Consider the following 13698-nt stretch of genomic DNA (forward strand, 5'->3'; position numbering starts at 1 on the left):
CAAATCAGAGCATAAAGCATTGAATTAGTATTATATCAGGTGGATTTAGAAAATTAGAACGAGCATCCTGCAACGTTGTTGGTAACGCGTCAGATCCATAGACTACAGTTAATTCGTGGAACTCGGTGTAGAACTCGAAGTTATGAAAGAATTCCAAAATCCCAGGAACTCTGAATGTTCTCACATTTCGACAACCTCCGCGATCCTAAGTACCGCAGTAATTCAAGCATCTGGATAGTTTTGGAAGCATAATAATCTTAGGTTTTCGACGATCTTCTTTAGGTTTCGATGATCTGTAGGTTTTGATAATGCTACGGTCTGGCAAAGAACACTAACAACCGTAAAATCCCCAAAACCTCCGAATCGGAAACTTAGAAACTTCAGAAGTAACTCGAGCGAATTCTACGGGTTCGAAGTGATCCGTATTAAACCCAATCAGAACAGAGGTACTTCTAGCAAACCCTACCAGTTCGTAGATGTTTCTAACAATTTCGATAAATCGTAAATTGTCTCTATCAAACTTCTTTAAAGTAAAATGCTCTCTGTCAAGATCTTGAAACGCGGAGGATTAGTATCAAGTCCAACAAAGTCAGCTACGTAATTATCCTCTTCCGCAAAGGTAATGCTCTTTACGTCGAGTTTTGCAATATTAAACTGTCGGATTATAAATATAAATAAAATAGGATTTTTACGTATCTGCGGTAAAGGAGACTTCTAAACGTGATCATATCGTTGCGCCCACAAAGAGGCTGCGTATGGACTCAACGATTTCAAAAACAGACTAGGAAACTTTGTATAAGTCCGCGCACACTATACAGCGACGTTGTCACAAAAGCATGCATTCTGTACATACATACAGGTATACATTCTAACATGTATATATATAGAGGCAGAGAGACATAGATAGACAGATAGATAGATAGATAGAGAGAATGAGAGAGAGAATGAGAGAGAGAGAGGGAGAGAGAGAGAGATGCCACGGCATAGACTTGCCGAGTCAATTCACGTTCCGTAAACGAGCCTTCACGCGCGCGCTTTCGTCGCGTTCCAATATCTAAGTCATAATTTTAATGAAATTCCACGGCGCGTCGCAGTCTTCGAATTTCAATCCACTATAAATAACGGGTCACCCAAGACCTCGTGGAGAATACCAGGATCTCCGAGTACACGATCGCTTGGCTGCTGATATATTATTTCGCTCTGTCAGAAAACGCGGTCAAATCGAACGATGAGGCCACTACAGATAGATGTAAGAAAAGGAAAAAAAGAGAAAGATGAGGACTTTGCGGAAATAGAAATAACGCGAAAGTATTCGAGAAAATGAAAATTCCCCGGCGGGTAATAGGAATTTTTCGCGACGAAGAATGCTGCATCTTCCTACTGCGAATCGCATCGCGTGCATCGAAGGGGTGGATCGATTTTCTCACACGACGACTCGCGTTTTGGTATTCCGATGAAATGAATGGAATTGTCTCGCGTAAATGCTCCGGATGATGAATTATCTTTTTACAAGAGGAATGGTAGTATTTGACTCAACTATCGAATTAGGGACACGTGCAAAGATTAGAACGCTATGACATAAAGTTATTTTATTGCTATTCAAGTTATCACTAAATACATAGACGGTTAGGTATATTAAAGTTATTTAATTTATTTAATACGTTATATATCGTTATATTATATCACAGAGATAAATTATAGAGTTTCATTCATCGAAACATATACCATACATGGTCACGCAATTCATTTGGTTTGAAATCAGAGAAAATGTCTGTAACGTAGTTCATGTGTATGTAATGAGAACATAAGTTACTGCTACAGAAATCCGTACAGAAAATATCAGAGACGAGATGTAATGAATGATAGGTACAAATAGAAGAAGAAACACAAATTATTAATTACATGTGTATAATACCTTGAGCACTTGATAAACTTTGTCATCATAAAGTTCGTTCATTAAATTTTACTAAAGTTTCCAATGGTCCTATTTCAACTTCGAGGAGCTATACGGGAAACTATATGTACTCAACGCGAGATCGGTTTTATCCCGCAAGAACAGAGACGTTCGTGCTGGCTCGCAGCTGTGTCTCGATGTAATTCACTTGTAATTGGCTAATCGCACGACTTATTTTGCAATGAATTTCGCGACCAAATTTCGCGGAAAGTAAAACGGGACCGAACGTTAGCAAAACATAATTACAAACGGTGTATGTTTGATGCGCGACATTTTCTCCCGCAGCTTTCACGTTAATTAATATCAGTTCGTTCGCGGGAACGTTTCAAGATTTATAGCTATGGCTGCGGAAATTTGCCTGACGCGCATCGTGAAACGCGGTTGGGTTCAAGGACCCTAATGCATCGGTACCAACGCGTTATTCCCAGCGAATGCGCCCGTTGAAATGTGGTTTCAGCAGGTGGTCCCGGAAGTTTGCATTACATTCCGAGGTACAACGTTCCTGAAATTTTCACCACCAAGACGAAACGCGTGGTAATTTTCAAGGACACTTGATTCCCACGAACCCACACTTTTCCACCCGCCACTGACTCGATACACGGTACTATTATGCACTCTACACGCTCGTCTTCTTTCCAAATAACGAAGCGGACAACTTATGAGCGTGCATTATTCAACGCGTACACGTACCACTCTTGGGTTCTGTCCAAAATGTTTCAAGTTAACAACGGTGCAATTACTTTTAATTGGACTTTATTATGTGTAGACAGTCGAATGTAAAATTTTATCACTGGATTCTCTGCTTTAATGTTGAGAAATATTTTTTAGAGATTCATTCGTGGAAAGTGATTAATTATGGAGCTATAAATTGACGCGATTAATTTCACGGGTTTAGATCCTCTTTACTGGTGCAATCTCCGGGGACAAATTGATTTTAACAAATAACGTTTCCTCTCATCTTTAAGTTCGGGCGATTAATTCATCTGGATGAAATTGCCAAGACAGATAAGAGGAGAGTCGAAGACAAGATGCCAACGAATTCGCATGGGAGCAAGAACGTAGCAGGAAAGTATGGTTGGTCCGTTGTAGGCGACGACCTAAGGTGATGGAATGGCTGGTAGAAAAAAGGTGTCGGGTGTGAAAGCGAGACACGGATGAATGAAGGTTAGAAGAGAGGTGGAGGCTTCGTGGACGAGCTCCGCAAATAAGAAGTATGGGGTAGCGAGTTGCGAAGCAGAAGAATACTCTTGACGTTGACAACGGTGGAATGAAACTGACGTTGGAAAACACCATGTCCCTCTCTTTCTCTCTGTCTCTGCGTCTTTTTGTCGTTACCTTTGTTGCTTGCTTCTTTTTTTTTTTTTTTATCAAGGCTAGGTATATTAATTTTGTGCGCGCGGCAAATGGACGTAGCTGGGGCAAACTTTTTAAATGTTCAGATGGGCTCCCGCCATGCACGGCGACATTTATAAACATTTATAATGCGTTTTCGTTCAAATAACTTTTCCCCCTCTTTCTCCTATTTTCCTTTTACTTTCCTCTTACTTTTCTCTTACTTTTCTCCTGTACCCGTTTATTGTCCATGGAAACGAAAAGCAAAAGGCGGATCCACAGAACCGGACAGTTGTTACCTTTTGAACTAAAAGCTGACGTAAATAATACCGGTTACTATCGTAATTATTACGTGCGAACTCACCATTAGACGGACTTAGATTCTCTGGTTAAAGGAATGATATATTAACCTTAACCCCGGTTACGGGTCCCTTTTGTTCTCTCCGAGTTATGAATTCTGTATAAATAGAGATTAGCTAAAGAGAGAGAGAAATGCGAACACTCCCACATACGTATGTCGGTACGTGCCTACACAGGTTGTCCATTTGTGTGTTGCCGCTTGATCTTTGAATATAGTGCAAGTACATTAAATTACAGTTCACGCTTGATGCGAACGCGACCGTGCGCGATATTCGCTGCTGTACCTTTTCTAATTACGTGCACGTTTCAATCGTACACGCTCGTTCGCTAGCTCCATCGCCCTCGCTACCCTTTGCCCCTCATACCTTTCGGGATGCAGTTTAATTCGTATTATAAAATCGACGAATGGGAGAAAGCACGGGTTTACGAGTCGATAGCTGGTCGGACTAATGGATCTGTAATATTCAACGGTCGATAAATCGATGTAGTTAAAGCGCTTGGTCGATGGCCAACGATTAGGAGATAGGTAGACAGTCATAAAGTACCAGCTTGGGAATGACTTTATTTTAATAAAGACTCGCTAAATTGCAAAGCACTTTGCTAAAACGATTACGCGTCGGGAAATTGCTTTTAGCGCCACAATTACGTTCGTACGTCGCCTTGCCCGGCGTACCACGATCCACCACTGGTGCGACCGTGGCAAGATCCTGTACGGCTTCTTTCCGTTTCATGCCGCTTCGCTCGTCCTTTTACGTCGATCACATTTTACTCTCGACACCTTCCGCGTGCTACGTTGATTTTCCTATCCCTACATACGTGCTTTGCATTCGCGAGAGAAACGATTTTTGCTGGTTTCATCGGGAACTTGCATCGACGAGCAAAGAGAAAGAGGAAGAGAGAGAAAGAGAGAGAGAGAGAGAGAGAGAGGGAGAGAGAGAGGGAGAGAGAGAGGGAGAGAGAGAGAGAGAGAGAGAGAGTCAAAGGTTTGGAGTTTGAAAACATTTTACGGTTACTTTTTCTTGCTCGATTTATAAAAGTACGCTCAGGTCTGTAATATTTTCTTAAAGCTAGTCAAATAACTGCTTTCCGAATATTTTTTTTGCTTTGACTTCTTCTTTTACTTTCTTTCTTTTTCCTTCTTTTTTTGCAGCAATGCGTCTTTGTCTTTTACAGTATGTTTCACGTTTTGCAATCGGTAATTCGTTCGCGACGGGAAAATGGCGCGTCAATTCTCGTTCGTAAACTTAATTGTGAACGGAGGGAATTGCTTCCCGGTTCCGTTTCATCGCCAGTCGGATAAAGGTAATTTTGTCCTTGCCGCGAGAACAATGTGTTACCCGATTCGATCCGGTCGACGGATATATTCGCGGGATGACCCAATCTTCGGACCTAGTCCAAGTCCTCTTCCATCTCCGGGCTCTTTGCCCCGTTCCGCGAAAACTTCTTTAATCTTCCGAACATTCGAGAACGAACGTCTTTCCCGATATCAGTCGCTGCCATGGACAGGTTGAATACCAAGGATTTGCAAGAAACGGAAATCGAAAGATCACATTCGAATCTCTTAGAAATTATGAAAATATAGGAAATAAAAACTCTTTGTTTTATGTTCCGTTGATACTAGCACTATGGCATTCGTGCCATTTTCATCGCACGTGTGCCTCTCTATCGTAAAAAAAGTTTCAGGAAACTATGAAATAATTCTTTTAAGTACGCATGTCTTCCCGTCCCAATTTTATACTGAAATTTTTCTCAGTGCATCGAAAAAAAAAGAAAAAAAAAATTCATAGATGAAGAATAAATTGCACGACGATAAATAAATGTCCTACATTTTATACATTATCAAAATTAGGCTGATTTTAGTCGTAAAATTAAGAGGTATTTTTCGCTTCCGTTTTTTCGCTGAGAATGATGAAAAGGGAGGAAGACAGAGGAATTTAGACGAGACGAAAGGATGGTAGGTTGCATATGACGTTCGAATGCGGGTGAAACCGGCTAGATGGCTGGTTGAAACGAAGGGTACAAGCGAGGGCGGCGGGTGTAGGTCGTCTCTCTGACGGCGAGACGAGCGAGTGTAAGACTAGAATGAGGGGCAAACGTGACGACGGGGCCGTGAAGCGAATCAAACGATTTTACGCTCCAAATTTCAAGTCTTTGAATCAGTCAGCGTGGAGAAGAAGTAAGAAATGGCAAAAAGTACAGTTATTTCGTTTCCCACTGAAGTGCCTGTATTCGTTTCGCCGTATCCAGTCACTCGTCCTTCCGGTGCCGCGATTGAAGATTATAAGGCAAGTCAACGAGACGCAAAACGAAGATATATCTCTTTTTTTATTCTGATATTTGATCGTAAATAAAACGCTTATGGGGGAATATTGGCAAATTTGTCGAACGGAGATTTAACGTAGAATATAACTTAAGCTGTTTCGTTCTCAAAATTGTTCAGTAGAACGATCTTGCATATGGATTTGACTTTAAACTCGTAATTCAATACCAAACGGTATTCTTCGTTATCTCATAAATGTTGAGCGTATGCGTGATAAGAGTTATATTAAACAGTACACGGGGTTATCGCAGAAATGTCAGTTAACGTTGGGGTCCGAGTATATTTTGTCATGGGGGCGGAGCAAGGGGTGGGAGCGACCGTTCTCCCATTAATGCGCAAAATCGTATTTGCAATAGTAAAATACAGTTAAGTAAACACAGCTGCGCCGCATTGCGTTCTCTCAGTGTAGTTTAATGACGCTAGAGGCAGCTTGCTCTCGGTCTCTCCACACCTCACTAATTAGTAAATATGTTGCGTATTTATAGCTTTATAAAGTGTTGAATATTCGTGTGCGCCCTGGGTTCTCGATAATTCGGAGAGCAAACGTCCCAACGTCGCCTTTCCATCCACCACGAATAGACTGCTTCTAAAATCCATGATCATATTTCGGTTTTAAAGATGTAATGTACCTTTTTGTTATTTTTCACTATTGTCATTTAAGCATTAATAGATCGTTCGGAAATTCTGTAACAGTTCTATCTTGTATTTTATAGGATTAAAAGAGAATTACTTATTTTACTTTCGTTAAATATTGAAATGTTAGACTCGAACAAATACTGCTTTTGTTTGAAAAGAGAAAAATCCGGAATTGGTTAATTAAAAGTTTCGTTTTGCAAGCGATATTGGGTATCGTGTATGGATAAAGAATAGGTAAAATATATCACATTTCAACCGACATGTTCAATGTTATCCGTTCTATTTCACTGTCACTCACTCTGATTTTTATAAAACTCTCTTAATGACAAAAAATATTCCGCAGTCTGGCAAAAACTTGAGGAATTCATTCCTGAAAAAGACGGCAAAAAGACTTGTGATTTAATACGATGGATCGTAGAAAATCGTCTACAGGAACATTTGAACGCGTGTTAATTCTGTGAAAATATATAGTACGTTTAGATTTTTCCGTATATTTCAACGTACCAAGTAATCCAATAGAGTTAAAGGTTCGCTTTAGGGTGCAACAACGAATTCATTGAAGCAATTTTGAAAGTATCGCGGCATTTAGTTTGACGCAACACGGCTGGGGTCGTTAACCGCGTCTTTTTCTTCCTGGACTCTGGACTGGAACGAATTCAGCGTTTTACGAATCGTCACAGTTCGCGGCACGTATATGTATATACACATGGCCATTCAGTGGGCGCGAGCCCGGTGAAAAATCGAGGCGAGAAAAAATGTTCAATATTCAAGCAGTACCAATGGAGAAAGAAAGCGTCGGAGTGTGCGACGAGCAGCTAAACTCGTAAATAGAATACAACACAACCGTTGTGTATTTATATTCTCTTTGTGAGGACGACGATTCCTTTGCGTGTTGCCCAACAAAATTTATCCTTGCCCGCTTTGAAAGGCTTGCACGATCAAAGCGATCCCGAGCTCGCGTTCGCGGCTCGCGAGAGAAACATTCGCGAAAAAAACACATATCCGATCACAATATAATATTTCGTTTGAATCGATACGATACCGATACGATACCGATACATCATCGAGTTTTAACGTGGCTTCTTCCCGAAGCTTCTGTTCCCTTTAAAGGGGCATGCCGATACAGAAGAAACCTATCGGATATCTATCTTTGTACATGTAAAAAAATATAAAAAGGAATGGGAAGAGAATAGGAAAGAAAATAAGAAAAGAGGATGAAGAGGAAAGGGAAAAGAATAAGAATATTGACGTGTATACAAAAACGATCCTTTGGCAGGTACGCATCGCGTGTTTTATGATTATGTACGTCGCATGACGCGCACCGTCTGGGAGGACTTTCATTGAGCGGACAAACCCCTAGGCACGGATTGGAGAGGAAAAAAATTGTCGATATGGAGTAGGGGTTTGGGTACGAAGCGAAGGGGGAATAGGGTGGCTTGGGGGTGAGAGCGTAGAACGGGCAGTCTGCCAGAAAGGACGGAGCAAAAGGTGGGATGAGGTCTGATCGTGAGTATGCAATGTAACAGAGAGGGAGAGAAGGAAAGGGATGGATGAAAAGAGAGACAAAGCAGTAGAGAAGAGGGTGGATGGGTTGAAGAGAGAAAGACGGGCTAGAGTTGGCTGGGATACGCGGATAGCGGATTGGGATGGATGGGTTGATTGATTGGGCACGCTTGTATTGTTTCAGGAGGAAGCTGAATCGACGTAACGGTCTACGCCAGGATGGCCAGTTGGCCGTTGAGAATCGTACTTCTGTCCAGCACCCTCATCCTTGTCCGCGGTAAGTAAGAACACAAATCTCCTGGTTTGTACTTCTGCTGGTGGAAGTCATGGCGGTTGGATCGTTTCGTTCCGTCGTGTTCCGGTCGTCGTGTTTCGGCCGTTGGCCATTTCACCGTCCGTAGACAGGCAATACCATGGGGGATATGCTCTGTTTCACCGTAAGCGGGAGAGGGAAGTGCGTTTAGCCGGGCAAATATTTGCGTCGCTGAACGCGAAGCGAGAAAATGAGAGACGTCACCGGATTTTCCAGGAACGAGAAGTATTCGGCCAATAAACTGACTTCCTCCAGAGAGAAATAATTTGCCCGTTTGTTCTTTTTCAGGGACGAATTTGATTTCCATCTTCCGTATAAACCCCATAAAGTTTCGTTGTATCTTCTTTCTTTAGAGATACAAATATATGGAAACGTAGCGAATAGAATATGTTTTCCTGCCGTTTTTACTATTCTTTTTCATTTTCTTCGTCAAAGATAATAAAAACGACAGATGAGTGAACGATATTGAGAAGTTTTAATATCGCGGAGTTACCTGTGGCATCGAGTCGAAGCACGTCAGTTTACAGAAACGGCAGAAAACGCGTATTTGCTCCGGTCGTTTTCCAACTCTCTTTCTTCGACAAGGACGAGCCTCGAATCTGTTTTCAGCCGAAGTGTCCGGTGATTGATTTTCTGCCACTAGACGATCTGTTGTTCACCGTTGCTCAATCACGCGACGAAAGTAGCACCGCAGGTGTCCATTTAAATTATAGACGCTAGTTTCATTTATTTCAGAATCCATTATCTTGGCAACTTCTCGCGTAATTTGTAAGCCAATCCAAGAAGAGTAACTTCGTACTCGGCTTCCCTTCGAACTTACGTCATTAATAACTTTCTCCTGGCCGGGCAGGTCGGGGTGATCGTTGGAGCCACTGTCATCGATTAATAACTTCGCGAAAACCATTCCACAAAAGTAGCAATGATCGCGTTTAAACGAACGATACTCGTAAATAAAAAGTTCGTTACGGGAAGTTGGCTTTTACGTTATTTAAATGCTGTCGTTTCGCGATCGAGGTGGAAACTTTTGTGCTCGAATTCTCCAAAGTAATTTCGTTCCGAGGCGATCGAACCGTCGGTGATGTCTTTGCCATCCGCTGCAAGTGACCGACTTTTATTTATTGCACTCCTATAAACGTTCCTGAGGGTATTAAATCGTCGGTAAATTCACCGTACTTTGCTCGATGGCAATCCGAAACCCCGCTGAAAAAAACACGTAAACATCTGCGTTCTGTAGACGATGCTTGTTGCCTTCACTTTTCACTCTCGTCTCCTCTGTTCCTTCTTTCATTTTGATCTCATTTTTTCCTTCGCTCCGCGTATATTATCTTCGAGTTCTCTCAAGAGACGTTAAAACAATGCCATAGTTCTTCGCATAATCAAAATACCATACTTAGTGAACTAGAAGGATATAAGATTTTGACTCGAGATTACGAGCGTTGGAAAAGTTAGCCGATATCGAATATCATTGCAAATGCGTTGCAACGTTGCCTTTCTTCTCACGACGCTCGTAAAAACTTTTTAATCGCCACTATTCGCGAATATACCGTTGCCGTGTTTTCTCGTCTTCCTCTGCCTCGTTGGTCGCCGTTGCCTTGTGTGAAAGACACGAGTCGCCTTCTTCCATTCCCCTCTATTGGTCCTCTGTCGAGGCAGAAAACTCGCACGGACCTATGCTTTACAACCTGCAGAGAAATTTTTCCCTCGGATCCTTGAGAAATCGGTTGGAGAAAACATCGAATTCGTGTTATCCCAGCCGCGAAGTTCGTCTTTCAACGCGGCTGTCTCCGCCAACTTTTCTCCGCCACTTTCTCACCCTCGAATAGCGGGAGAAGGGGTTGATAGAAAACGAGGGGAGAAAGGGACACGTGCACACAGGCGCGCAAGCTGTCCAATACTCGCTTAAAATGTAGAGTACGTGCAGCGAGCAGCGTACGATTGCCAGTAGGTTTCCGACCGTAAGCTATCGCGAAGGGGAATAGCGGAGAAAAGAGCGTGGGGTGATTTGGAAGGTAGTTGCGGCTTGACTAAAGAGGACGGGGTATGGAGGATCGACCGAGAGAGAAACGATCGGAGGGAAAAGAAGAAGACGGTAGATAGGGGAAGGGATGGGAAGAAGAGGGCGAGGGGAAAAAGAGAAAAGAAGCAAAAGGAAGAAGAGAGCAGGAGGCGGGCTACGACGGTGGTGTTAGCAGCGGACGATGGTGGCTTAAACGAGAAAGGAGGGGCGCGGTGCTTTCTTAAAGATGTGAGTCGGGGCGCACTTGTTGCGCGAAAAAGGAGTATGGGCGATGCCAAGGAAGGAAGGAAGGAACAGGCGTGTGCAGGCTCGGAAGCGTGCAAAAAGTGGGGGTGGGGGGTTGGTTGGGACGGGGGCGGGGGTTGAAGAAAAACGACGCCGAGCAGAGAAGGAGATTTGACGGCGACGGTGAAAGTTTCAAGGGAGGAAAGCGAGGAAACGATAGGGGTTGCGGGGTGAAGATACGGTTGGGGAATCGAATTGATTCTCCTTTACGGGCTCGCGTTACTTTTCTTTACCGTCTTGCCATCCTTGCCTCTTGACCGTGCTCTCTCTTTTAAGTCTCTTTCTTTCTTTCTCACTCTCTCACTCGCTCGCTCGCTCGCTCGCTTCCTCGGAACCGTTCCTTTCGCTCGTGTTATTTATTTATCAGCTCTCGCACGTAGCTTTCCTCAACCTCGTGTAAAGGACCTGACGAGCCTGCACTTCGACCGAACCTGCTTCTTCGAATCTTTCACCCGGACTATTTCTTTTCTCTCTTTCCGATCGCTCTTAGCTATTTTCTCTTCTCTCGGCAATCCTATGGTCCGTTGTATCTGCTCCCTCTCTCATTTCGTTCCCTCGTCGTTGGACGGCGAAAGGTAGTTCTTTCACATCGATGCGAAGAATCGGCACTCGCCAATTGCGTCTAGAGGATGAGAAGACTTATTGGGATTCCTTACGGACAACGGTCCTCCAAGGCCTTCGCGATCGATCCTCGAGCGTGCGACCAATCGAGACGATCCATTGGTTATGGTGAATATCGTATATCGAAGAAAAGTAATGGCCCGGGAGATGATCGATAACGAGTAGTGGACAGCTTGAGCAGGTCCATCGCCTTTCCTCTTTTACTCGCAATATATAGAAGACACGAGTAACGGTGGAATGGGACTATGCAAAGAAGTATACGCCGTGCAATAAATTATTAATTCAAGACGGATTAGATACTACCGAAGAAGCTGAAAGAGAAGAATGGTGCTTTTAAGTTTATTAGCCGTGGAAGAAAAGACGGAACGCGAACAGCTATACTCGAGATAGGTCCGGTAGACCCATTGAACTTCGGGCTTGAGAGAATTCACTACGTTACTTATTTATCAGCATCTACACATACGTGGGTACGATGCAGCAAGCGAATCCGTTCAAAGAACCACGCGACTATCACCTCCTGGGAAAAAGGCACTTTCCGCGTGAGCAGATAGAATCAACCGGCCCGGATTGGATTGGAGCCTCAAGGAAAAACTTATTTGGATTCCTCACGGATATAAGAAGATCCCAGGGCTGCTTTTACTCGGGACTTGGACGCGAATTGATCGATATCGTAGGGACGAGTGCTTCGGTCATATTGATCGTGGAATCGAAATTACGCGCATAATTTCTCTCGTTTCCCCGTGACTTGTTCTTTAATCGAAAAGATTAAACGCCAAAGGCTACGCGTGCCTTTACTTATTCAACTTTTTCCAGGAAACTTGACTCGAAGGTATTACAGTGCTCCGTCGAATAAGGAGCGTTAAGTAACAACGTAGGTAGGGAGTAATAGTTTCAAGGTTTTTTCCTTCCTCTCCTCTTTCTCGAGCTTGTTACGAGAAAAACGAAGGTGAAACATTTCTCTGGCTTGCGTTTCAAGCGTTCACAAAGAAAATTGTTTTATACGCAACAACTGTCCTTTACTATCGGTCTTTTAAACTTTATCTCCGTATCTGATATCGATATTTCTTGGGATAGAAACATACGTTAGACCAATGCTCGTGGGAACTTCTTCTTTTCGAAGGCACGAGGAATCCGTCTTGCGCGAAACCTGTCCCTTCTATCGATGCTGCGGCGTGCACATTCTCTTTGCGCGCTTCTTCGATTCTCTTGCGACGAATAACCGCGTATCTGGAGCGATTCGTAGTAAATTAGGATCCTAACGCGAACGTTCTGCGAAAGAAATTTATTTTGCAACGACACCTGTATCGATTTCAGGATTATCACGATGCCGTCGTAGCACGCGACTTTGTTAGAAATAGCTGGACAAGGAATACAGATAGACGAACGAAGATATTGTATCCGTGAGTTGGTAATTGAGACTGGCTGGATGTCCTGCTTCCATCAAACGATAACTCTCGATCTCCATTCGTGAAACTCTACACGCTGGAAACTCTCCAACGTCATTTAGGATGTCTACATTCGCCGTTGAAGTTCGATTGGATCTGGTTTTCCCAGAATTTAACTGAGCGTATGATTTCGAGAAGTTTTACGAGGACGCGACCCCGGTCGAGGTCATTTTCGATGAACACCCAACGGTCACCGATAATCCGCGATAATATTCGCATTGATAGGAGCGTACCAAATCTGATGCAATCTATAAGGGGGAAAATCCTCGGGAAAAGGAGCTCGTTGAATTCTCCGATCGCCAAGTTCAGCTTGGATGGAGGATTTCTGTTTCGCATGGAATCGAGCAAGTTCGTAATTTCAATCCGAATTTATCGAACGGTTAATTGAAATGAAGCAGGTAATCCGGTTCCCGGGCGATTTTTTTCCCTATGTACTACTACTCGGCGAAGAATCTGCCTTTATCGAGTCGAGGGTGAACCTTCGAAGCGGCAGGAAACTTTCGTAAAAGAATTCAAATTAGACGATCCTCGGAATTTAACTATCCCATTTGAGGTTCGCTGATGAAATTTTCGACTAGGAGTATTGAACTCGCCCCCTTAGCACCGCGCTTCCGACGTGTGCCTTATTTTTACACTATCGATTTCCTTCGCCTCTTTGACGTTGGATATTGCATTATTCAACGATCCTTCAGGTTCGTGCTATTCCGACTCTCTTCGTATACAGGACATTACAGATCCCTGCGTTAATCCTGTTCATTCCTCTCATGTCTTTCTTTCTTTCTTTCTTCCTTTCTTTTGCCCTTCTTTCTCTTTTATTGGTTAAACGTCGACGCACTCTCGTCGCATAATCGCGTGTCACGTTAATTATTTCACCAAAAGTGGGGAAAAAGAGCTTTGTAGAACATCTGCGAG

The 13698-nt window shown here is 43.2% G+C and overlaps 1 protein-coding gene across 3 annotated transcripts in view; it reads left to right on the top strand.

Annotated features, from left to right (window-relative positions):
• Positions 1-13698, top strand: part of LOC138180988 (cell adhesion molecule Dscam2) — a 174710-nt gene that overhangs the window by 66755 nt on the left and 94257 nt on the right. For all 3 annotated transcript variants that reach the window (XM_069115404.1, XM_069115402.1, XM_069115403.1), the window contains one exon: positions 8290-8382. In XM_069115404.1, coding sequence (XP_068971505.1) covers positions 8325-8382 — 58 coding nt within the window. In that variant the 5' untranslated portion in view covers positions 8290-8324. The remainder of the gene's footprint in view (positions 1-8289; positions 8383-13698) is intronic.

The sequence above is a fragment of the Bombus flavifrons genome, chromosome 6 (genome assembly GCF_040668555.2).
Source record: "Bombus flavifrons isolate JBK064 chromosome 6, iyBomFlav1_principal, whole genome shotgun sequence".
Taxonomy (NCBI): domain Eukaryota; kingdom Metazoa; phylum Arthropoda; class Insecta; order Hymenoptera; family Apidae; genus Bombus; species Bombus flavifrons.